At 38.2% G+C, this 27,440-nt stretch overlaps 1 protein-coding gene across 3 annotated transcripts; it reads left to right on the forward strand.

Moving 5' to 3' along the window:
* atp13a2 (ATPase cation transporting 13A2) lies at nt 1–27,440 on the forward strand. 3 transcript variants are annotated; one of them, XM_042491972.2, is made up of 29 exons: nt 1–153; nt 4,098–4,174; nt 5,401–5,568; nt 7,710–7,768; nt 7,894–7,960; nt 8,039–8,118; nt 8,239–8,316; nt 8,404–8,473; nt 9,904–10,038; nt 10,144–10,210; nt 13,624–13,755; nt 14,847–15,008; nt 15,529–15,639; nt 15,813–15,859; nt 15,964–16,152; nt 16,238–16,444; nt 16,842–16,931; nt 18,241–18,397; nt 18,539–18,650; nt 18,978–19,102; nt 19,198–19,376; nt 21,466–21,558; nt 21,824–21,903; nt 22,973–23,125; nt 23,246–23,342; nt 24,687–24,910; nt 25,473–25,624; nt 26,058–26,230; nt 27,154–27,440. In XM_042491972.2, exons 1-29 carry the CDS (start codon nt 141–143, stop codon nt 27,319–27,321), a joined length of 3,465 nt encoding a protein of 1,154 aa, XP_042347906.2. In that variant the 5' UTR covers nt 1–140; the 3' UTR covers nt 27,322–27,440. The 3 variants fall into 3 exon arrangements, with proteins under 3 accessions (XP_042347906.2, XP_087938700.1, XP_087938699.1); XM_088082574.1 differs by lacking the exon at nt 1–153 and adding an exon at nt 3,145–3,482; XM_088082573.1 differs by lacking the exon at nt 1–153 and adding an exon at nt 3,507–3,997.

Raw genomic sequence — 27,440 nt, forward strand, 5'->3', positions numbered from 1 at the left:
TAGAGGCGTGTGTTTTGGGGCTGACGGAGCTAAATGTTTTGCGAGGAGTTCACGTCTCTAGTAGACACACACTCCGTCACTTTCATAGGTTAAGATAGTGTGAAACAAGGTAATGTGGAGGCTGTCATCGTGACCAGAGGATGGATAGGCGTGGTGAGTGTGAACGGAGCCTTTAGTGACGAGAGCAGACTAAAGCTGAACAAATGTTTGCTAATCATTAGCTGGAACCAGCTAGACTGTGTGTGCTGTACTGATAAGTGCTGACTGGCTGACTGGCTGCAGGTTATATGGCGGTAAAAACTGACAGAATAATCTACGGTTAGTTCTCCAAAAAATATCAACATTTATTCGGTGAAACAAATTCAGCAAACCATCACCAATGGCGTTAGCTTTCAATGCTATCTGTGAAACGTTGAGACTACTGTTTAATAATGAAGCTAGAGATGACAGGTTTGGTTAACCCTTTGAAACTTGCGCAAATTGGCTTGATTTCTTTCAAAAACATTGGAAGAAGACAATGAGCAACGAAAGATAAAATAACACAAAAATGAACCAAAACAGGTGCGGGCTGGGAAACCAAAATAATAAAAGACACTGGATTATTAATGTAGAAATATTAATCAGCGCAGCTTTGAATTTTCAAATATAGATATTGGCCTAATAAGTCCAGTAATGGCTCAGCTCCAGTCTGTGCGCTTTACATCGTAATCTTCTACTATTACAACCACTACTACTACTGCTACTACCACTACTAGTATTATTACTATAGTTGCTGACACTACTATGATAATATAACAAAGTTTCTATGATTTAACCCTTTGAAACCTAAGAAAAATGGTTTGAAAAAAGCAAAAAGCAAATTAGTTTAAAGTTAAAAAAAAATTACCTGAAATTAAGTCGAAAAAAGTTGATGTTTTTTTTTTAAAAAAAAAAAAATCCCATAAACAAACAAAAACGAGCCAAAAAAGTGCAGAAAATTCAAAATTCTAATACTTATTCACACTTTCAAAAAAAACCTAATATACAGGTCATTGTCTTTGTCACCTTTTAGTCTAATTTCTTTCAATTATTGGGACATTTCTTGCTTTGTTGATCATTACAGTTTATTACCATACTTTTGAAAGAAATCACCAAAACAATTGAGTGTACAGGCTGTCGGCCTTGGCACAGCTTGTAGATGAAGGTGCTTTTAGAGGTTAAGGCCTTTTTTTTTTGCATCATCAGCTTAAATGACTGTCTTATGTCTGACTTGTCAATTGTGGATCCTCATTTTCCTTTTTTGACATTGCAGGAAGTTTGCAGTGTGTAATGATCTGGTTAAAGATGAAACTGAAAGCCTGGGCTTTCTTAGAGCAATTATCGACATCTCATTGGACAGAACAGGATTTATGAAGTCATATTTGAAAGAATATAATATCTACTGTGGCCTTAGTCATCATCTCCTTCAAATGCCCTTTGGACAGAGGTTTTGACTGATTCCAAAGATAATTTAAAAGAGAAACAATCATGACTTTCTGATGCCTGGTATTCCTGTGTGTCTTGACATAGTGTAGTTAGGCGAGGCATGTGAGTGAATTTGTTACTCCAAAGCAGCTGAAATTCAGTATCACTTTAGAGATTAAGGAAATACTGGCCACAGTGTAGCTTTTTTTCCCCAAAGAGATACGTCTTTAGGTTATTAGCCTAACAAACAGCAAACCACGAGGAACCACTTTAAACTCAAAAGCCTGTGGGGTTTGATTTTAGACCAGATACTTTTTTAGGCTACTTTTTGGTAGAGCTTGGCCTAGTTTGAACAAAGGAAGCATGTGATTCAGCAAAATAACTCACTTGCATTTGCCTTGGTAAGCTTTCACGTTATTGCTACAATCATGTGAATGACATGATTGCGCTACAATCATGCACTATAACAAAACGGATGACTCACTTCTGTGTCTTTTGTGCTGTGTATGTCTATTAATGTCCACACAGTGCAAGAGCAACAAGTAGGACACAATACACATATGAACATTCGACCTGGTGTCCTTCAACATTATCTCTTATCATAAAGAAACTATTTCCTTAATGATAACTTGATAACTGTTTATATTTTGATGTGTGGTGGTGGCGACTTTGATAAGACTGGCATGTTGGTGCTATAGGAGAGTAAAACCTAAAAAATATTTTAAATGCTTCATGAGTTTTTACCTTCCTTTATCAGACGCTACAATGCTGACTGCCTTACTGTCAGGTTATTGGTGATTTAATGGGCTAATAATGGTAATAAACTGGCAACATATTATACCAGCTCCCAAGGGTATAGATTTTGCTTCAATATTTGGGAGGGAGGGGGTATACTAGTAAAAGTAGAATTTAATATAATAACTGTTTTTTTTTTCTAGTTTATAATCACCTGATAATAAACATTTTTTTGTTTTCATTACCTTAGAATGAGCTGTTTTTATCGACATAGGGAGCCGGTTTTCATCTACGAAGATCGCCGTGTTTCTACAGTAGCCCAGGACAGACAAACCAAACATCTAGATAAGGCCATTTGCATTTTCTCGTCGGCCACCATAATTCACAGGCCTCCTCCAATGAGAGCATCAGTGTTTTTACCAGACCTCTGCAGATATTGCAGTTTGTAGGTAAAACCTCCCGCACGTCTGAATCTTATATTATCAGAAAAAGAATGTTAGCGCATATTAGCGGGTGGTAGGCTAGCAGTCTGTCACCAACATGCCAAACATGGTCGGAGAAACACTGATTTGTAATGTGAAACTGCTTTTATTAAGTGTTTCACTTGATTCTTCTTCAATTCTAACCAGGAGAAGTTTCAGCTGGTGCTGAAATCTTAATCCTCACCAATAAATCCCTCTAAACCTCATACACTGTACCTTTAATTTTCTTCTTTGGTGATTTTTTTCACACTTAATTTGTGCCATTCCTGCAACAAGCTGTGATGTAAATGTTTTAAATTTTTTCAAAATAAAACGCCTCTTTCATGTTATAACAAAAGCCAGGAACGCAGCCCCTGCTCAATTTTACTGTAATTTTTTTTATCTAGGGGGAAAAATGCACAACTTCTAAATATTTAGGGGGACGTGTACCCTGTGCTCCCCCCCTCCAATGTACGCATCTGCCAGCGCCGTGTTTGATATGATCCTGCAGCATCTGTGTCTCAGCGCATGCAGCATTTATTACCAGTCTTGGCAACAGTGTGAAACAAACGGGTTAAATATAATTTCTTCCCTCATTTCTTCGTTGCGAAAATGTTGATTCTTCGTTCATTCGTCGTTACAAATGGCCGTCGGGACTCGTGTATCAGATTTGCCTTAAAAGCCGGTTAAACAAGTATTCAGGTATCAGACGTCGTCACATCGCACGCAGGTATTAAAAGAAAGAAAGGTAGTGAAACAACAGCGGTGGTACTCTGGTCTACAGGCTGTATTTATCATTTTGGCGGAAATATTTATTTTTAGACTTGCGGTCTCTTGTCAACGGTAAGTTGAGTTTTCACCTTAAATGTCTTTTAATATGAAAAAAGTTGGTTTTGTTACGGCGTATCCAGAGCTTTAGGCGGAAGTGCGCCGCGGGTTAAACAAACAACTTGCTTTACTCCTCTTTATGGTTTTACTCCTCATATTTTCGGTTATTGTATACCTCCATTGACCTCACTCTGAGATTATAGCAGACGTATAATACTTTATGGATGTTTTATGCTCCTCCGTAGCCACTAAAGGTTAATGTTTCGACAGGAAACAGTCGCTCTCATGTGTGTGCATCGGGATAACCTTAACTATCTCTCATCCCCGCATATTTTCCTTAAGTTTGGCTCTTTGTATTGTGCCGTGAAGTTTAAAGGGTGTCTAAGCTGGTCATGAAGCATGAGCTCTCCTTAACGCAGTTAACCCAGCTGGCCCAGTAGTCAGAAACTGACAGTCCACTGAGTTCATACAAAAGATGGGATTTAAACAAGCCCAGTTATGCAGTGAACGGCATGGACTTGCACGTTACAGTGAGTGGTTTATCAGTGTTTGCTGTGAGGGTGTGTCTGTTAATGTAAAGATTGCAGTACAGGAAATGATTCATTAACGGTGTGTTTACCTGCACTGCAGGTAGTGTGGAGGAGCCGCAGAGCGGACTCCCCTCACCCAGTCCACGGGACCCCCTGCTCAGCCCTGACTCACACATGGTAAGAGGCTCCATGGTTTGTTTATTTATTTATTTTTTCATTTTTACTTGTGACTTTTTCCAAAATACAGATTTTTTTCTCTACTATACTTTCAGTTATAGTGTATAATGCAGATATAGCAGAATTTACAGGATAACTGCATTTCTTTTCTTTCCCCTTCTCTACTCTATCCCTCATTGTTTTGTTAAAAGACAGCAAATATTCCAGATCCTACTACTTCCAAATCCACATACGATCACTTACTTACAGGGTCAACAAGTGAGAAGCCCGGCCAATTATGGGGACAGATATTTGTCATTGTGGCGGTTATATTTTAATGATTGCAGATACAATTAATTAATTAAAAGCTATTTTTATTTATTCATTTTTTATCTAAATTTTTCCTTGACTTTATAAAAAAAAAGTTGTAAGGAACTTGCCGTATATAACGTCTCAGTTTTAATGAAACTGAATTTATTCTTTTGAATCCTCAACGAGAAGGTCAGCTTTTCCATTTTAAATATTTACTGAATTATTACATACCAGTCTTCCAAAGTGAGTGGTACTTGGTTAAGCCACTTTTCTAATGATTAATTTTTTTACTTGCTGCCAAAAAGCTCTGCAGGAGCTTTGTAACCCTCTTTCAGAAACACAACATGACCCAGACTGAGAGTCTCTCAAGGTATTACACACTGCGCGTAAGGTTTTGTGAATGTCCTTCCAGTACAAGTTGAGTTTGGGACAGTCCCAAAATAATTAGTTAGTTAGCCTTTTCTGGCCCTTCCCACATGGGATTACAAGACACCATCACAATGCAAAGCATGTGTCACCTTGCGGTTTTAGACGTATTAGTAAAAAAGAAAAAGTACGTACACAAAATAAATTAAGTTACAAAATAATATATGACCAATATTCTTGCAAAAAATGAATTGTATAGTGATTAACACATTTTTACAGAGTTTACAAACCTACTTTTTATCTTGATAAAGAGCTTGTTTTCTCATCTCTCCTGTAAATGTAGAATTGAATAGTGCGGATGGGTCTCTATGCCCTTGCCATCTGCACAGATACAGAGTAATCAGTATCTTTTGTCATGTTTGGTTCAGGTGCCCTTGTTGAAATCTGCCGCCGCAATCTGACTTTTGACAATGGCTATTTATCATGTAATAGGTGTTTTGATAAGCTAACCAGCTGTATGGAAATGAACCTGAATCTGAATGGATTGTCTGACTCATTTTCCCCACCAGGATGCTCAGGGCTATAAGTGGGTGCGCTGGCGGGTTTGGCTGTGTCGTCTGGCTGCGGCGCTGTCCTTGGGTCTCCTCCTGATTGTGTTTCACTGGCGCCCCCGGCTTGCTGTCCTTGCCCGCTGCTGCTCCTGTCCTCTGGCTTTGGCAGATATTCTGCTAATAAGAGTGAGAAAATCAATTCATTCCTTCTCATATTTTAAAACCCACTTGGCACCTGCAGTTATTACTGAATCTGGATTTCTCTTGGCATTGTAAGAATTGCAACCAGGGTTCCCACAGATCCTTAAAAAGCCTGAATAGGCATTGAATTTATTTATTTAAAAATAGGGCATTAATTAATGTTAGATGGCCTCAAATTATTGTTTCAAAAGTCTTAAAAATGCCCAGACATTGGAAGTAAGATTTTATGAACTGTTTTTTTTCTGACATTGCATTGTAAAATCTCAAAATGATAGGCAACATCTGTAGTTTTGTTAATTTAATAAATTCCTTTTCTTAAACTCGTCATGATGGAAATGTATATAGTGGAATCTCACATGCAGATTGAGAAACACAAAGTCGCCCAGAAAACCGACCAGAAGTGCCAGATAATTCCCACTTCTGTTGGTAAACTAAATGGATACTTTTATGAAAACATAGATTAATGTCTCCCATGTTTTCCACTCATTTTACAGAGATCATCTTTTTCTTTCTAAATGTCATGTTTTATGCTACAGTGTATTTTTGGGCAAAATGAAATTGTCCTTTAATTTTGGTTATTTGAAAATGGGTTTAAACTCAATTCCAGGTCACATTAAAAAATTTAAAAAGTCTGAAAAGTAACACACCTTAAGCTGCAGGAACCCTGATTGCACCTGACCTGCATTTAACTTTGTCCCACATTATCCTTTTATGTGCTCTAATAAAACCAGCGCTTAAGTAATAGTTTGACAGGTTGACGTTTAAAATGCTGTTGCAGAGGCTTTTCAACACTTGCAAGAAATACATTTTTGACAAGTACACACATTGACACAAAATAATTCTAGCAATTACCAGCTTCAGTTATTATAATATTACAATATTAGTCTTCAAAAATCCATATCAGTCAGATTGCTGTAATAACTGAGTTTGCTTAACCAGTCTCTGGCCAGTATTTATTACCAAGCTGCTTACCATCTGTTTGATTTACATGCATGAAAGGGTGAATTAACCCTTAGGGCCCGCTTTAATGTTACACACACTTCCATTGCTCTGCGCACAAAATGCGCTTTTCAAAATCGTGCTTTAAAAATATGATACAATAATATGATTTTCTACTTCGTTGAGTTTGCTTTTCTAATCATAAATATCAAATATTCATTATTTTTCAGAATTTTAACCCTTTAAATGCCAGGTTTTTGTCATGATGACACTATGTTTTTAGATGGGAATGACAATCACAAACATTAATGTGACAAATGGTAATTTATAACATGCTAAATAGATTATATATATATATATATACATATATAAAATCACAGCCTAGGATATGTTAATGATTAGCAACTTTGATTTTTTTGTGCAGTGTCAAATATTCACACTCATACCGGTCTACACACAAAATGTGGAATAAATAATACTCCAATGCTTACGTTTTTAAGGAGGTGGTTAATTATTATCCAAAAACCTGTATCCATGTCTTTCAGGATTTTTCTTTTGACCACTTCTCTTTAGGCACAAATCTTTACCTTAGTATTGCAAACTGTGGGCTAGATGGACTGTATATACCATATGCATAACAAAAACTGCTCAAGTTATTTTCATTCTATAAAATAATTCTGAAATATAAATATGATAATCTTATATATAGTTCTCTAGCAATTGTTTTCCAAGATCTTTTAAAAAACACTTTTGTAAATCTACTTTTTTTTGCCATTTGTAGAACTTTTCTCACCAAGTTGCTCATTACTTTCTTCCTCTTTCTTCCAAGAAATCAAAGCAGTTTACTCAGGGTTCAAAGGTTTAAGTATCTGTAACAGGCATCTGATCAAGCACAAGAAAATTGATATCAATCCAGGTTTCAAAGGGTTAAGAAAAAGACCTCATTCGGAATATCTACGTGGAATTTGCTGTTTACCTGACCGATATCAAATCCAGAATATCGTCATATTCTGAATAATATTGGAATGTTAGTGTGAATGTAATCACAGTTGATGTTAGCTTTGCATGAAAAAGAGGACCATGTCTATGGCAGTATTCTGTGTTATTCTCTGATTTACTGCGTATCAAGGTTGGTCTAGTATCCAGCTTACAGCAGTCATTGATGGATCTGTGCTATTTTTCCTCAGGACAGTTTTGGGCAGCAGCATGTGGTGGAGGTCCTCACAGAGGAGGTTAGGGAGGGCAGGTAAGCTTCATGTCTCTGTCCTCTGACAGCATCACCATTAGCTTGTCTGCACTTTGCACATTCCTAAAAAAGATGTTAAGAAGACAAAAGGAAAACTGTATACTCTCTTGGTTTGTCTCTTTCAGTTTGGAGCTGTTGGTCGAGATGGAGGACAATGAATGGAGAGATACAGTTCAGCTGCACAAGGAGGAGGTAAGGAAGAGGTTAATGTTTGGCAGAAGAACGTGCTGAAAGATTCCCAGGCTAAAAGTGATCAATGTTGTATTACAGAAAACTCTGCTGCGCTACTACCTGTTTGAAGGGCTGCGCTACATGTGGCTGGACAGGAAGGGAGCTTACTGTCGTGTCAGGTACTGACGCAGTGTTACTTTCTGCTTCGACTCTTGTTATGTTTTCAAAATATGGCTTGTAAGTCAAATCTTTCCTTTTTGATTAACCATAATGTTGAACCCCTTCATGTTTATCTGTAGTGTCCTCAATGAGGACTGGACCTGTAAGGACCTGTACGGTTTCCAAAAGGGCCTGAGTCACCTGGAGCAGAGCTTGAGGTAAAAAAAAAAGGTGTTTAAATATAAGAGGAAATAAACTGTCTCAGAGGGCACTGCTGAGTTATTCATGACATACATTTCTTTCAGGAGACAAATGTATGGGCCCAACCTTATTGACGTGCCTGTGAAGCCTTACTTGAAGCTGCTGTTTGAGGAGGTGAGATGGGAATGTCCTTACCGATTTTATTTCATACTGTGATATCAATTTCCTAGACTTCAATGTATCTAAAACCAAAGAACTAATCGTTGATTTTGGATGAAACAGAGATGCTGCTACAGAGAGCATCACACACAATGAAAAGGTGGAAATTGTCTCGTCATATAAATACTGAGGCACTTTCTTTGACGATCATCTTAAATTTGATGTGAATACTGAGGCTGATGTGAAGCAGGGGCTGCAAAGAATTCATCTTCTCCACAAACTGAGCTCCTTTTCTGTCAGGCCAGTCTTTTTATTGAGAGTCTTTCAAGTTATCCTTTTATTTGCTGATGTCAGAGCCTTACAGGTAAAGACAGGAACAGCCTTAACAGTATTGTAAAAATCTCTTCTAAAATCACTGGAGTGAAACAGAGAGAAAACAAATCGCCATTCCAAATATTTTATCCCTTCGGCAGTCAGACTTTTAAATTCCCTGTAGGTGTTATACACCTGTATACAGTATGATTTATACTGCACTGTAATACTGTGCATTATAATTAACTACTGGTACTTTATTCCTATCCTCATTCTTTTGCTCCTGGTGCACTTGCCTGGTTTTATATAGTGAATGCTACTATGCATGTTTTTGTGTCTGTATATTGTTTTGTAGTCTTAATATGCTGCCCTTAACTCTCTAATCTCCCCAAGCGGGATTAATAAAGCTGTCTGAATTAAATTGAAAGCTGTCTTTTATAATGCCTGGGATTGATTTTTCATGCTCCTGCGTCAGTGATAGTCATGGTTGGATGTAGTGTGTTTTCTGGTTGTCCATCTGTCCTATTTTTGTGAATGTAACATCTCAAGAAAGCCTTGAGGAAATTTCCTCAAATTAGGCCCTAAAGATCACTTTGAATTAAGGATAAAGTGATTAGATTTTGGTGGTCTTATTCTTGTGAATGTAATATCTCAAGAACATCTTGAGAGAAATTCTTTGACACAAACGTTTATTTTGTGTCAGAGATGAACTGATTAGAATTTGGTGGTGGAAGGTGAAAGGTCAAGGCCATTGCGACCTTGTCCGTAGCATTCTCATGAACAGGATATCTCAAGAGGGCCCTGAGGAAATTGCTTTAAATTTGGCACAAACGTCCACTTGGATTTAAGAGTTAATTTTTTTAGATTTTGGTGGTCAAAGGTCACTTTAACCTCACAAAACATGTTTTTGTCCATATCTCTAGAATTTGTTTGCTAATTGTGACAAAGTTTCACACAATGGGAAACACAATGTCATCACTTTATTCTAAAGGTCAAAGGTCAACTTTACTGTGACATCGTAATGTTAATTTTTGTAAAGATGGTTAAAATTCCAAACCATCATAAAAAATCCAGGTGAAGTACCAAATTTAACCTGCTCCTTCCTTTTTGTCTCTCTTTATCCTTTCCTTCAGGTCCTCAACCCATTTTATGTCTTCCAAGTGTTCAGCATCACCCTGTGGACCATCGATCACTACTATTTGTACGCCTTGTGTATATTTATTATCTCCGTTTTCTCCATTTGTATCTCACTTTATGAGATCCGCAAGGTGAGCCTATAGTGGAATACTTAAATCCGATCATAATCTATTTTATGTGTATCTCTGGATACAGATGTAAATAATAGAGAGACCTCATTTGACCTTACTCTACAGCAAAGCGTCACCCTTCACAACATGGCCCGCTTAGTCACAGACGTCACAATACGGAGAGCCTCAGGAGGTGAGTTTTTGCAAATGTATTCTTCTTTAAATGTGAATTTCTTGTAGTTTCAGAAAAATAATCCCCATGGATTTGGCGTCTTGCTGACAGTAATGTGTTTCATCTGAGGGTGAAACTGGTAGAAATTTTTAAAAAAGACAAAGATTTTTGCACAGTGAGAGTTTTAGCCTGCTGAAGGAACAAGACAGATGCAGAGTAATAACAGTGGGCCTTGACATGAACAGAACTTTTGGAGTTGGCGGGTTGGTGAAAAAGTTTATGGTTTTGATTAGGATTTCAGTGATATACCAGATTTAAGGCATACTGTGATATTGAAGTTGAAGATTATTATAACATGTACATTTGCTTATCTATGATATTGAAAATGAATGCAACTGGATGGAAAATCTCATCTTTATTTCAGTTATTTTCAGAAGGAAAAGGGACTTTTTACACATACTTTCATTTAAAAAACAGTTTCAAGTCTTAATCATAGTGATAAAACATTTGTCCAACCAAACTAATCCTCCTGTTTTCATTCCTCTAAGAGTTATTCTTACTGAATAATGATAATAATTCCATATGTCTGTGATAATGTAAAACAGTGATATTTTCTGAGATGGTTATCGTACCATGAAAATCTCAGCTGTTGCAACCAAAGTTTTGATTCATAACAGTCGTTTCATATAGTGATAAATGATATTTTAAACGGTGTCTGAAAGAGTAAAGGGTGGGGTTTTTATTGTTAACCGATACTGTAGCCAGGTGTTGTTTGAAGTGGAAGAAAATTATAGTTGCGGCATATTCTCCATGAATAGCTGCATCTCTTGAACCACCGGTGTTTCACTTCATTTTTCTCACACCTGGAAATCAAAAGTAGAAAGTAGAAGTTTAGGCAATCATCTGTAGAGTTATCTCTGGGATTTTATATCTATGATATATCTCTACTGTACATTTGATGTACTCAGTCCTCCGTAGGGGTAGTAAAGTAAATTGCACCAAAGTGTAGCAAAGTCACTGAATGTAACCTGTGGAGTTTTGACTACTTGTAGCACTATGGAACAATGTTAGTACCAGTAGTTCCCCACATTTTTTTATTAAAAAAAAGAGAAGAACATGTACGTAAACAATGCAAGAAGCTTTGAAAAAAATGGCTTCACAAATGTTTACTGAAGAAGGTCATACAGTCAACATGTTTGTTTTTTATTTATTTTATTTATAAATCTATTTGAGAGGGACCACATATAACAAACACTTGACATGTAATGCATTACACAGAAATATAGCCAGATGCGTATTTTCACCCCAGTCCCCAGGCAGCTGAACAACAGAACAGACAGCATATGCATACACACAATAAGCACTATAAAATATATTCACCATATATATAGTCACAGAATGCATATGGTATTTGCAGAACAGTCATGGTTGTTCAGTCATCTAAAAAAGGTTTAAATTTTTTTTTAAAGTAATGTTTGCTTCCTTGATCTTCGGGACACTGCCCCAGTGGCGTATTTTGATGCAGTTCATATGCCATTTTAAAAAAACATGTTTTTCCCTTTTTAAGTCTGTCATCATGTAATGGTGTAAGGAAGGCCAGTTGCCTTTTTTTATTTAGGCCTATTGATTTAGTATTTTAAGGCAATTTATATTCGTATAAGGTGGTTACAGCCTGCTGCCAGAGTCTTCCCGATACTCCTGAGCCTTGTTTTGTGCTGATGTGCAGCATATATAAGGTTTAATGTTTTATTACTTACTGATAATTAAATGACAATGCATCTCAGGTGATGTTGCAGAAAAAAAAGGTATACAATGAGTTGTGCATCAGATTATTTACCACAAGAAGTAATTAAATAAATAATTCATTACCGTTTAAAAAAGTAGTGCTTTAGATATTACATTTATTGACCCAACACTGGGCAGGAGTGATGAAGCCATACTGCTTCTTTCTCCATTATTGATGTAAGTTTATTTGCCACTAGAGTATAGATAACAGTGTCATTAGCATACATTTGTACATTTATTTTGTGACATACATAGGGGAGGTCACTGATGTAGAGACAGAAAAGTAAAGTGCTGATAATTGATCCCTGTCGGAACACCTATCAGGTCCATTCTCAGATGACAAAACATGTGAGATGTGTCATGTGAGAATGACAAACTGCAAGTCTTAGGTTTCATCAATACACTTTACACTTAATATAAACAGCAGAAGCATTGTTGACAAAAAAAAACAAACCTTAATGCCATGTGGCTAGTTCTTCCCCTGAGGCAAAACCGCAATGAGCTTTTTGTGTGTTCTACCAATTGCTTTACAGCGACGTTCAGCAGCAAGGAAAAGAACAAAAAAAACAGCTCAAAGCCACACTGTTTACTGCTACAACTACATATTAACCCTTAGGGCCCGCTTTAATATTACACATAGTCGTATCTCTTTGTGCACAACATGTGCTATTCAAAATCAAGCTTTAAGAAATATTATACCTTATATTATACCTATATTATTCATTACTTTCATTTATTTAATTTTTTAACCAACATCAGTCCTAATCATAAATATCAAACATTTATTCATTTTGAGAATATTAACCCTTTAAATGCCAGGTTGTTGTCATGATACCACCTTGCTTTTACATTAAAAAAACAAATATTTTCAGTATACCACATGGAAAGTTGATTTTTTTTGATGATGACAGCCTGGGATATGTCAGTGATTTTCAGCAACATTGATTGTGACACTGCACCTAATGGAAATAGCATGTATTTTCTCCATATAACAAATATGGTAAAAATGACATTGTCAGGTGGAAAATAGTAAAAATTAGACATCCCAAGGCAAAACATCAGAATGACACCCAGAAATAATACAGTGTATGTTTTTTTATGCTTTGATGGCTGTTGGATCAAAAAAAATGTCAGTTTGAATGGGTTTCTACTTTTGCATTTTTTTGCAATTAACACTATGACTGTAACAGTTTAGTTTCCACAGTGTATTTTAGACTCATTGAAGGAGCTGAGCTGGACATTCCAAAATAAAAGAAAAAAAATAGTCTTTCCGACATTAATGCCATATGCATGAACGCAGCCAAAATTATCCAAAATAAAGAAGAATAAAAAGTGCATAAAATGCACCTCACAGTGCGTAAGGCTTAAGAAAGATTCTGGTAGATTGCAGGAAAAAAGAATAGTGTATTTAAAATTTTCTATGGTAAAAATTTAATTTGAATTTTGGGCGAATGGAGGAAAAAAAGAAGAAATTTGTAGCTTTTGTGTCTTAACTTGAATGCATACAAGTCTCCTCTAACCCTCTTTGTTACTGTGAGTAAAAGTACAGAAGTAACTAAGGAAGTAGTTTTATTTTATTGGGCCAAGTAAAGTCATTAAACCCAGGACTCTCTACAAGGACATTCATTTCTAGCTGTGTGTTTTCTCAGTGGAGGAGTGTGTGAGCTCAGTGGAGCTGGTCCCCGGCGACTGTTTAATCATCCCTCAGGAGGGTCTGCTGCTGCCCTGTGACGCTGCCCTGCTGGCCGGGGAGTGCCTGGTCAACGAAAGCATGCTAACAGGTAAAGAACAAACCTCAACACCACCTTTTTTTCACCTTTCATCTTAAAAGCTGATCAGAGTCGCAGTCATCAAAAGTCATTTTCAAGATAACTGCACACTGATGCCAGATCATCAAAGGAATGAGCTAGTATATAAATTTGTGGTATGTGAAGGTTCAAGCTTTTGATTTTTTTTGTTTCTTAATGACAGTGCTATGGTTTGCATGGTACATGAGTTACAGGTACTTAAGATATACATTTTTTTTTACACCTGCTGGACTAACTATTTTGATTTGGAAAACCTTTAAAATCTTAACAAAAACTAGTAATAAAAAAAGGAAGTGCAGTAAAGTGGTTTCCAGACCTCTTAATAGCATCAAAGCAAAAACTGAAGTAAAACCAAATTGTAATTCATTATAATTTCAGCCTAGAAATAAAAATACTCATGTTTTTAGTTGTGTGTTGAGTGTAATTTTAATTGAAAAAAAAAAATGTCTTCTCCAGTTTCTGTACTTACTTCAGCATCCTAACAGAAGCATTCACAATTGGCAGCTAATAAGTATGTGATGCCAACTCTTTCCACAGTCTGCCTGCAGCTTGTTTTAACCCGTTCTAATCTGGAGCGACATTACTTTTCTTGTGCTGCTTTCAGAAGCCTTTCACAACTATGTAAACCTTAGAACAGTGAGCAGCAATTTCTCTCAGAAACATGAAAATACAGCTAAGAGCAACCAGGTGAGAAATCTTCCACAAATCACAAAAATTTGTAGAATTAGTAGATCAGGAGAATGTCGAGGGGAAAAAAGGAAAAGGCTTGGGAACAACTGTGTTCATAGCTATCATAATTACATATTTAAAGTTTTGTTACAGAATTATTAGAATTTTAAGCACATTTTTCAGGTCATTTGCTTTTCTTTTACTCTTTTTTTCTTCTTACATTTATTTTATTTTTTTCAAATTGCTTGCTAATTTTTGGATTGTTTCTTCTTTTATTGCTCGTTGCATTCTTCCCATGTTTTTGAAAGAAATCAAGCCAGCTTGCTCAGGTTCAAGGGTTAAATCTTCCTATAAGGAGTCACTGTATTCACCTGTTTGATCATGTCTGTGTCCAGGGGAGAGTGTCCCAGTGCTTAAAACTCCACTGCCGGCTGGGGAGGGGAGGTACAGCTCAGAGACTCAGCGCAGACACACCCTGTTCTGTGGTACACAGCTCATTCAGGCCAAAGGGGGAGGTCCGGGAGGCAGCGGTGCAGTCGCCGTGGTCACGAGCACTGGTGAGTAGAGACACTGATTATCTGAGTCTGTAACATTTTGGTGAGGTGTCAGTTAAAAGTTGATGATAATCTGTGGAGTTTGTGCTGTAGAGCAGTTTTCAATGAACACATCCCCATGTTATGTGATGCAGTTAATTTCTCCCTGATTTTGTGTCATTTTCTTGCTGGAACATGTCTGGTTGTGTTTAGAAGCTTTAATTCGTCTTTTTTGTTGGAAGAAAGTTTAATCATTCTCCATCTGACATAAAGGTGCAAAGACACCAAGATATAGAACACCTGAAAACAGAGGCCATTCAGAGCAGAATGGGCTTTTTTGGGAGAGGGGCTTAAACAGACAGTGCCTCAGACAGAGCGTGAATGCAGCCGTTAAAGCACAAACAGTATGAGGAAAATAAAGTGGTTTTGTCACATTAAAGTAGGTGAACCTGGTCCAAATACCTGAAAATTAGCATAATGGGTCCTCGAGCTTATACTTTCTCTCAAAGTCAAGCCAGTTGTCCTGCTTATATGTCATCCTCAGGGTTTTTCACAGCCAAAGGCAGCCTGGTCAGCTCCATATTGTATCCTCAGCCTACAGACTTCCGCTTCTACCAAGATTCTGCCAAGTTCCTGCTCATCCTGGGTTTCATTGGTAAGCACCTTAACAGTGAGCTGCCTAATTTTGTTTCAATAGTGTGTGAAAAATCAATTGTCATCTGATCTACAAATTAGTCAAGTTATATATTTCAAGCCTTTTTGACCTATATTTCAACATGACTTGACCTTTTAATAAACTTGTTTTTTTTTAAATTGTCCTTGCTTCAGCTGTCATTGCCACCATTTACTGCTTTGTGGTCCTCTTCAGAAGCAATGTAAGTGCAAGTCACAGTGCACGCGCCAAATTAAATATTTTGTATTTGACATGCCAACAATGAAGAAAGTGACATCACTGACTCGTGTCTGGATGTGTGTCCAGGCGACCTGGCTGGAATTGGTGATTCGGAGCCTGGATCCTGTGACCATAGCAGTGCCTCCCGCCCTTCCTGCTGCCATCACCACCGGCACCATCTACGCGCAGAGGAGGCTGAAGAAACAGGGCGTCTTCTGCATCAGTCCACCTCGCATCAACATCTGCGGCAAGGTGTCCATCTTCTGCTTTGACAAGGTGAGGGGGGGGTCCATTAGCTGAAGTTTTGTGGCCACTTGACATGCTGAAGTTGCCTTTCATCAGACTAATTTTGTTTCTTCAGACAGGAACTCTTACTGAGGATGGTCTGGATGTGTGGGGAGTGATGGAGGGGGGACCTGCTGGTTTCTCAGAGCTGGTCCCAGAGCCCAGACTGCTGCCCCCAGGACCACTGCTCTCAGGCCTGGCCTGCTGTCACACTGTGACGCTGCTGAGAGGACAGCCCCTCGGAGACCCTCTGGAGCTCAAGATGCTGGAGTCCACTGGTTGGGTATGACACTCTAAAGTTTATTTCATTATTTCATTTCTTGAATTTAACTTTAGAACTATCATAACTATACCTGTGTTTCATGCGCTGCATTTGCCCGGGATAAGCATTGTCTGTATTTTAGTCGATTTTACTGACATTATTCCCCCACACAGTAAAAAAAACAAAGACAAAAACAAAAAAACAACCCCAAATCACTACACGGGGCTAACATTATCCAGTGACTTTTGTGTTTGCCAAAATATGGTGGGTAAGTTTCCCTTTAATTTTAACTTTTTAAAATTGTGGACATGGCTGACTGGCATGGGATTAAAATCAAAGATTGCAAATTACTGAAGGTCTCCATGTAATACTGTACGAATATAGCTTGAATCAGTATCTTTATGTTCTAATTTTCCAGACACTCCAGGAGCCAGAGGGAGATGGAAAGGTGCTGGACGCTGAGTTTGGAGGCCACAGAGTTTTGGCTGTTTTGAGACCTCCCACTCATGTGAGTAGTCCCTACTATCACTCTCATATTAACTTATAAGTAGAGCTTATTTGTTATTAAACTAATAATCTCAAAGATTTTTATTTAAATAAATGTCAGTTAAGTCACTATCTATCACTGAATAGTGTAACACAATAGTAAGCCTATAGTCTAGTGATGAAATTATTGCTATACTTATGTTTTTGCAGTATTATGAAGTGGATGCCAACAGGCACACTTGATGTATTAAGGTACTGCTAATGCAAACCAAACATTTCATACTGCTGCAGCTTCACATTAATAGAATTTAACTGGTGAAACACAGGCTGACTTTTATTAGAAAGCGGGTCACAGGAAATGCAATTTCTTTTTCAGTAAGCTTAGCACCTCATCAAAAATGCATTTACTAAACAAAATTGTTATCAAATATTGAAGAGCTTCAGGTGAGAGAAGAGAGAGAGGGTATGACATGCAACAAAGGTCCCAAGGCCAGAATCGAACCTTGGACATTGCTGACCTCTCCATCTCTTAAACTTGGCATTAGACTGTGGTAAATGTATGAAATTACCACCTGAATTAAGTGTAGATTAAGGAAAGTCGCTACATCAGCAGTTAAGAAGTGTAAAATCTGCAGTATAATCTGCTTTTTATGCGTCCGCTGCAGCAAGAGTGGTGTTGGAGGCATTATGTTTTCCGGAAGTCCATCCGTCTCATGCTTGGGAACACAATATCTCAAGAAGGCCTTAAGGGAACTTCTGTGAATTTGGCACAAACAGACACTTGGATTGAAAGATAAACTGAGAAGGTTTTTGTTTTGGTTTCTGGCCATAACTCAAGAATTCAGATGCTAATTATGAGAAATTTTGACACAATTGGCTTATAGGATGCAATGAGAAAATGATGACTTTTTTATCCCAAAGGTCAATTTCACCGCGACGTCATAATGTTCTGCAAAAACACTTTTCTTACAATTACTCAAAGCTGCAGCTCAGGAACAGAAGGGAAACATTTGGTCAGATACTGAACTGGTGACAATAATCTTGGGTGTTCACCTTAAAAAAGTGCTGATTGTATAGATCTTATGTGCTGCTGAGGGGGAAATGTTTGTGAAGCGTTCGTGTTTCAGAATTTGTAGCTTCTTTGCAGCAACATCCATATTTGAAGTATTGTCTGCTGTCATGGTTACACGAGTCTAGACAGAGTCCTGACTAGTTAGCAGACATACAACCAAAAGGTGGTAATTGTATTTTTTTTTTTACTGTGCCCCTACTTTAATATATGTCTAGAGTTTCAAGTTATGCATAACTGATATTTCTCTCTTTGCTGTCAGTCAACAAGTGAGGCGACGGCCATTGTTCAGAGGTTTCCCTTCTCCTCGGCCCTGCAGAGGATGAGTGTGGTGACGGTGGCTCACGGCGGACGCTCAGCTTTCGCTTTCATCAAAGGATCCCCAGAGATGGTTGCTAGCCTCTGTCGAGCAGACACCGGTCAGTAACATCATATTAATAATGATTACAATAATATACATTTCATGTGTGAATATTTAACCACAGTGCAGCATTTTTTAATGACTTTAAATGATTTTTTTTCATGGTGTCTACTCTACTCTACTCTGTCTATGAATACAGTGCCGGCACAGTTCACCAGCAAACTGCGCAACTTCTCCAGTGAAGGCCTCAGAGTTCTTGCACTCGCTTATAAACCAGTAGACAAGAACACGGACTTTAGGATCATTGAACGGTGAGAACACAGTCTGTGTTTCAGGCTTCTATGTGGCTCTGAAGCTTTGTATAGACTAATTTTACCAGACATGCAAAGCTTCATAAAAATTCATTTTCCTACACATATAAAGCTCCGTATATACTCATTTTCCTACACATGCAAAGCTCCGTATATACTCATTTTCCTACACATGCAAAGCTCCGTATATACTCATTTCCAACATATGCAAAGCTTCGTATAGACTCATTTTCCTACCTGCAAAGCTTTGTATAGACTCATTTTCCTACAGTTGGAGTTTGTTGTAAATCTTGTCAAACTGAAATGAAGTTGTTTATCTTTCCACAGAGGAGAGGTAGAGAAAGACATGCAGTTCCTGGGTTTACTGATGATGAGGAATCTGGTGAAGCCGGAGAGTGCCCCGGTTATTAACATCTTGAGACTGGCATGCCTTCGCAGCGTCATGGTCACTGGTGAAAGATATTTTGCACTTCCTCGTTTTTATGAAGTTGAGAGACTCAAATTAAATGCCATTAACCTCTTAAATCTTGCTCTGACCTTCCTCTAGGGGACAACATTTTAACAGCAGTCAATGTAGCAAAAACCTGTGGGATGGTCGGACTTGACGAGAAGGTGATATTCGTCAGTGCTACCCCCCTCACCGCCCGCTCCATGCCGACCCTGAGATTTAGCCTGGAAGACGGAGGAGCCCCCACTGGCCAGAGCTCAGCAGAGGTCATCACTCGGGTTGGTACTGCTTAGACACAACACTGCAGCACACTGCTCATCAGTCTGTTTTAATTACAGATTTTCTGTGCTGTCAAAATATATCCTAGAATCACAATTATGTTATGTAAGGATATTCTTGACTCTCAAAATAAATGAGTCAATCAGTGGCAGTTTGGAAATAAAGCCGTCATGCTCTTGGACTTAAAAGACTGCAGTTAAAGGGCTTTATTTAGGGTTGTTCGATGAGATTGAAATAGTAGAAATGTATCCTCAGGTAGAGACTTGCAGGGTTCCAACGCAATATGGAAAAGTATTAAATTTGATTTGGATAATTTTCAGGTCTGGATAAATATGGGGGTAAAACAGAGAATGGAAATATACTTATGTTTCCAGACTATTGCCCCTAATCTGTTTTACAAAATATAATATTCACAATTTCTAAAAATTAATTGATCATACTAGAAGAGTGTTTTTCATGGAGCAAGCAGCCAGTGTAGCCAAAATGTTTACCACTGTGTAAGAGAGTGCAGGTCACAGCGAGCTTGATGTTTTCAAAAGCGAGGCAAGAGATAGCTGCCTTACATCACTGCTTACAAACAGCAATATGTGCCTTAACTCTGAACCAAATTCAGACATCCACGACCAAATTACTTTGACAGAAAATCCGGCAATATTTTTGAATTGCATACTGTGTATCCTGTACATCGCATCACAAATACCCAAATATTTGCTTGTCTGAACATTGTCTTTTCTGCATTAGGTAACCAAACCTTTATGGTAAGCTTACCAAAGGCTTGTCAATTGTACTCAGATGTCAAATACGGTCTGAAAAATCTACCAAGAAGTCTGGGGATTTGAGTCTAGAAAAGCATGATGTAAAATTTAAAGTGGAAAATATGGAAAAAAATGGATTTTGCAATACTGTTCTTACCGTGGTAGCCATTCGCAGCAGGCTATGTAACAAATCAGAGCTGGATTCTCACATGATCTTGTTATTTTTCTGTGATCTCACCAGTTCATCTGCCTCGCAAGTTAATATGATGTGGGCAGACAGTGGAAGAGAGTGACGTCGTATATATGTAAACCTGTAACACTTGAAATAATTGGAACCTTAAAGCTTACATTTTAAACGATTTTGGTTTTCTTTTTCTTCAAACACAAGTATCCTCTTGTGTGCAGTGGTTTTTGTTTGTACTGAATTTCCAAATCAAAGAAAAAAATAATCAAATGTGATGAAGTACAGTATGGTTATTTAAAATCATCTCTTAACTGAATTTAACAGAACAGTTAATGTGCTGTGATATAGATATATACTGTCACTGTGATATATAGATTCAAGATTCAAGAAAACTTAACTGTCTGCCACATAGTGACAGAGAATTACCTGTGGTCAGGAGCTCAAAAAAATCATTACCATGCACAACCAATAAAACATACTAAAAGTTCAAGAAGTTATTAAAAGCATCAGTGCAGAGTCATATCACCCACTCTGAGTTTGATTGGAAACCTAAAAAAAATTGGTGTCATTACTCCTTATACAGCTTGAACTGTACTACAAAAAGCTAATTCTAACTCTTTTCTTAAAAATGAATTTTCATTACTATCAGAACACAAGGCTCACAGTGTTACTAACCCATCGTTTATAAAATAAACACAACAGTTAACAGATATAATCAGTGAGGACCGCCCCCCTCACCACAGCCCCACCCCACACATACATGTAACATAAAAAGGACGTTTGATGTAAGATAACATACAGATGTAAAATATGACTTTAAAAACATGGTCAAAGTAATAATTACGATATTATAAAAGAATACGAAGAAAGAAAAAAGTTAAATAAATAATAATGATATTAACAAAAATAAACAAATATTGACAATGAGTACATTAAAAGAGCACATTGTCCTCAGACTCTCATCAACAGCATATGGCAATAGATGCTGTTAACTCATTTTTAAACATTGATTCGTATGCTTTGTTTTACCGACTGATTAAGTAGTTGTTACACAGTAGTCGCACAGTGAGCACAGTCATGGCCCACATTTCTAAACTGGAGGGTGAATTTCGGCTCATTTTTATTAATGCTTTTCTTTTCTTCCTTCAGGGCCTGTACCAGGGTGGTTTTGAATATCACTTGGCTATTAATGGCAAGTCCTTTGCTGCCCTTTGTGATCATTTCCCCGAGTATCTGCCAAAGGTAACGTATGCTATGATTCATCCCTATAATATTCTGACAGTGGCTAATCTGCCAATAAAATGTCACATGCAAGCAAGGGAAGTTGTGACAGAGACAATTATGAAATGTTATAAAATCAGGGTTTGGGTTAAACCGAGGCATGAGACCAACAGACTGTAGTTCAAGCATCTTTTTCCTTTGAATAACAAGGATGATGATTGCAAGAATTCAGTTTAAACTAGTGATGAGCTGTTTGTTGACTTTCCTTGACATACTGTCACTGCAGGTTTTACTGCGAGCCACGGTATTTGCACGCATGGCTCCTGACCAGAAAACCCAGCTGGTGAAGGAGCTGCAGAAGTTAAAGTGAGTTCAGACACAAAAATGGGGAAGGATGGGGAAACACACAGGAAGAACAGAAAAAAAATGAGACCGTGGGAATATATTAACAGCAACTGATGATGGAGTATTAGGAGAAATCCTCATTAACCTGCAGTTCCAACACTTACTTGAGATAAATGGTTTAATAGATAAACTTTCATATATAAAAGTCTGAGATGTTATTATTGTCCAGTCATGAACCAAAAAAACTAGCTAAAGAAATACCCAAAGAATTACACGACTACAACTTAAAGGGACAATTCACCCCAAATTCAATCAAAAATATATATTTTTCCTCTTACCTGTAGTGCTATTTATCACTCAAGATATTTTTGGTGTGAGTTGTTGAGAGTCGGAGATATCAATCATAGAGATGTCTGCCTTCTCTAAATGGCACTCAATTTATGGTGCTCAAAGTGTAAAAAAATACATTTGAAAAACTCAACAGCAACATTTCTTTCCAGAAATCATGACCTGGTTACTCAACATGCTCTACAGACCTTGTTGTGAGCAGTTTCATGTAGGAACTATTTTCTTTTTGCCAAACTACACCCACCAGCTGTGTTGCCATGCCAATATCTCCAACACTCGGCAGACATGCTGTGTATTTTTGATTTTGGGGTGAACTAGCCCTTTAAGCTACAAAAACATGTAGAAAGTGAACATATCTGATATAAGAATGCTGTCTGTAGTGTAAAAATAATTGTGGCACCACAAATATCAGTGTTGTGTTTGTTAAATTACATTTCTGGAGAAAAGTCCAGTGTTTTCTCAGCTGTTTCTGTATAGTTACTTTGAAAGTGACCTCTAGAGGTCATAAGAGGAACTGCATCTTAGAGCACGTCCATGTTAGTTTTATCACTCAGCTGTGGTGCTTGCTGTACTTGGTTAAATCAAGACTTTGTAAGCTGATACAGATATTATAACAGGAATTATAATAAGGAAGAAACAATGTACATTTTGCTAAACATGAAAATATATGTTTTATTCTCCTTAGTGAAAAAAGCCTATGAAATAGTCTGACTTTGAATAAGACTCCCTTCTATAACTACAGCTACCGGGTGGGCATGTGTGGAGACGGGGCCAATGACTGTGGGGCCCTGAGAGCTGCTGATGTTGGAGTTTCCCTGTCTGAAGCAGAGGCTTCGGTCGCGTCACCTTTCACCTCTAAGACTGAAAACATCAGCTGTGTGCCGCTGCTTATCAGGTTAGAAAGTCCGAGTAAATATTGATGATTTCTTTGAGAACCAACCAAACTGTTTATGTTCATGGCACAGTATCTGCAGTGGAAGAAATGATAACATGTTTTTCCTCTTTGTGTGTGCAGAGAGGGCCGATGTTCTCTGGTCACCTCCTTCAGTCTCTTTAAGTACATGGCCCTGTACAGCCTCATTCAGTTATGCTCCGTCCTCATCCTTATCACAGTGAGTAGATATTTACACAATGTCAAATTATGGTTAAAAGGTTAATGTAACAAGCCTATGACATGACAAACAACAACTTTTCCTTACTTGATTGCTAGCAAAATAGCAGAAAGACCACTAAACTAACAATAAATTCCTTTGCATTAATGAAATGTTCTTGTGGTAGAGCATGTATTCAAATGCCTCTAAGATTGACACACAAAAGGTGCAGTTTATTTAGCTGCAGAGGTGAGCAGTGCCCAAAAAAACGAACAAAAGATGTTTCCAACACTAAACTTACCTAACAAAAGCAAAAGTCAGTAAAAGGAGGGCCTCTAACCTAGGCTGCTCAAATGAGAAAACGGGAGAAAACAAAAATGTTAAACAAAAAAAGGCTACTCACTTCTACTGAAAACTGCAAAAAGAACGCAAAGTGCAATGAAGTGCAAGTGTATAAGGAGGAGAAAGAGGTGGAGCTGCCCCACAGCCTGTCAGTCAGGAGGCCCTGTAACCAAGGGTAACTTTGGGCCTTAACAACATGGAAACGAGTGAGGTATAAAAAAAGTAAAGTTTGGCATTTTAACATTCGGGTCTATAGTGTGGCCAAAGAATGAGTCCTAAAATCAGGAAATGAGTTAGCAAGTCAATGGGTGTTTGGTTCGGTGCTAAAATGAGGTCTGTGATTGACACGAGCTGTAGACCTTCATGTTTTGTTTTATGACATAAAATACATCAGTATGTACCCCACTGATGAATTTTGAAGCTTTTTTGTCTCTTTAAAAAGATGATTGTAAACAAGTGACTAAATGAGACTACAGAACGTATCATGCCACGCTGCACATGGACACAGCCCTACAGCCTCGTTGTGATTGTAGTGCGGTGCGCTTATAGCATAATGTTGGCTTTTTACTTTTGGCGATTGCATTTAAGCTTCATATTTCATAAAAGTGGTGTTTATTTCTGAAGATTATTTTTCCTGAACAAAACATGTAAGTATCATAAACATTTGTTTGCTAAAGAGCTTATTTTCTATTATAAGCCAAAATCCAATGGAAAAATCCCATAGGCTTTTGAACTCCCTCGTTCAAAAGCCTATGGCGATTCTAATTCTTTGTACAGTTTAAGGTGCAAAATTGACTTTGCATGTCGTCTTGTGAGATTAACGTGAAGATGTTTGTTTTAAACCTTTGCCTGACAAATTCTGTGCATGATTACAACCTAAATCAGCACAAGTTAACAATTTTATCCTGAATAAACCACTTCCTGTTGCATCAGTTCTGCTCTCATGACTTTAGTATGTTCTTTGGCCTTGACTGCTTACAGCACATACATTGAAACGTGACTTGTGATTATGTGTGTTTCCAGGTCGGGACGGCCTTGGCTGACATGCAGTTCCTGTTCTGTGACCTTTTCGTGGTGACTATGCTGGCCATCTTTATGGGGAAAGGAGGCCCCAGTAACGAGCTGCACCCCACCAGACCCTCAGCCAGTCTGTTGGCCCTGCCTGTTATCGGCAGCCTCTTTATCCACACCTGCATGAATGTCCTCGGGCAACTGGCTGCGCTCTTCATCACCATCTCACAGAACTGGTGAGTAAAGAGCTTTCATTTCTATTCACATTATGCTGGAAAAAAACATTTTACACGTGTTTGGTGACACTGAAATTTCCCTCACAGTTAAGTGGGATTTCAGGGTGCACCGTAGCTCAGTTGGTAGAGCGGAAACCCCACGTACAGAGGCTTAGTCCTCGCTGCAGCGGCCTTGGATGCGATTCCTACCTTGATCCTTTGCTGCATGTCATCCTCTCTCTCTCCCCGTTTTACACTTAAACTCTCCTAACTTGTAAAGGCAAAAGTCCCAAAAACAATCTAAAAAAATGTAGTGGGATTTCTGAATTTCTAAGGAAAATAGGAATCCTCCTTTCATCATAAATAACCATATTTCACAGTTTGTGCTGATGATAAATGGTCAGATTCTGATATATTTTAAAGAATACATGCCTTTCAGTAATAACCATTGACCCTTTCATGGGCCTCCCTTGGCCTCAGGCTGGGGTCATCTGTGCCCTTTGACCGCCCTGACAGCGAGCCTGTCTACGCTTGACATACTGTGATACAATGTAAACCTTTATCCCATGTATTTTTTTTTTAGGTATGTTCCACTCAATTCAACAGTGTTTGGAACAGAAAATCTGCCAAACATGGAGGACACCAGTGTGTTTGCCTTGTCAGGTTTCCAGTACATCATCATGGCTGTGGTGGTCACTAAGGGCTACCCTCACAAAAAACCTCTCTACTACAACGGTGAGTCATCAGACATGTCCAAGGATGATGATTTAGGGTAGGAAGGATGATGCATAAAGACCCATGCAGACAATTTGGTTGGCTATTTGTCATATTTATTTATATCTCTTTTCTCCATATTTCCTTTAACACTAATGCTAGCTGTCTGTTCTTTCACTGGTCACTAGGGCTAGACTCGCAGAGCTAGAACCATCTCCACACCTAGTTTTTTAGCACTGTGTCACAACTGTGGGGTGTAGACCAAATCCAGAACTTCTAAATGAGTTTTTGGTTTTTTTTTTACTTATTATGTAGGGAAACCATGTTAAACAAAATATTAATCTCAGCAGAATATTTTTCTAAACTTTAAAACTTGTAATGATGGGCACTTTGAATATAATATTACTAATGAAACTTATTAAAGATTTAGGACTCTTTCTCCTTGTCTTTGCAGTGATTTTCCTTGGTCTGCTGTTAGTCCTCTTTGCGGTGATGACGTGGCTGGTGTTGTATCCTGGACCTGCCATTACTCCAATACTTGAACTATACAACTTTGTCGATATGGATTTCAAAATGCTGCTCGTCGCCGTGGCTGCTCTAAACTTCCTCGTTTGTTTTGTTTTGGAGGTGAGTGATAACATGAAACTGTGATAATCCCTCTTCCCTCTGCCATGCTGTTCAGGTCTCTGTGGGTTTTGTGTATTTCTGTCTTAGTGATATGTATGTTCAAATGGGGCTCAGTGCAGTTTCACTATAGTTTCATGGTCATGATCATGTTGATGTAGCATCTAATCAGCCATCAGCTGACCAGTAACATCTGATCATGTGTACGTGTCTCACTGTACATGCCGTTATTCCCCAAAGTCTTACTCTGCCTGCTGACCCGCCGGCTCTTTACAGTCCTGTAACTTCTCTTTTCACATCTAGTTGTCAATGTGTTTCTCAGCTCAGCTTCCTGTTCCACCAGTAGAGACTGGAGACTGAGTTCTGGTGGTGCATGCTGTGCACTACATACATAGAGTTTAATAGAAAGAGGAATGCCCGAATTTATGACATTATTGAAAAACATATCTTGGGATTCCTAAATACCCTGAAATATCATAATACCGCCCAAGCCTAATCCTTACCTCCACTTACTGTTGAACTAATTTATTGATTGAAAAGCGCTCATGTATGTCATCAGCTATCTTGGATCCTCCTGTACCATTATGTGTTAGTGGTGATTAGTTCTTCCAGCTGAACCCTGTAATTCTTTTTGAATTCCAACAAAGCAGAGCCTTTTCTGACAAATATAACTTTGTAACCGGCATGCAAACACAAGGTGACAGTAGGCTTGCCAACATAACAGGGCTGGTTGACTGTCTGCTTTCTGCATTAGATGAACCGAATTTTTTAAAAAGAAATTGCATCTAGAAGTGTAATCATCTTTAAATGCAAAGCACATAGTTTTCCTTTGGCTTACTTTCATGGCTTACTGAGACAGTAGTAGTGGTGTGGTATATTCCTAAAAACCCTTTAACTTTACAGTTGTTTTTTTTTTTTTCCCCCAGGTGCTGATAGACATGGGTATCCTCAACTGTCTTCAATTGCTGCGCGGGAAACGTCCATCCAAAAAACAGTATAAACGTCTGAACGTCCTTCTTTCTGAATCCCAATCATGGCCACCCCTTAATCAAACCCTGTATCCCACAGATCACACAGTCATCCAGTTTAGCTAGCACCTACTCACCCCTCTCTGTTGGACACTGTCAATCACCGAGACAAAAAATGTGCTGTCTGAGCTACATCCCCAACTCAATCAGCAGTATGTATTAATAAAACTATTTTTTATGCAAAA

Source organism: Plectropomus leopardus, chromosome 9 (assembly GCF_026936395.1).
Source record: "Plectropomus leopardus strain MGB_pleo_1.0 chromosome 9, ASM2693639v1, whole genome shotgun sequence".
NCBI lineage: Eukaryota > Metazoa > Chordata > Actinopteri > Perciformes > Serranidae > Plectropomus > Plectropomus leopardus.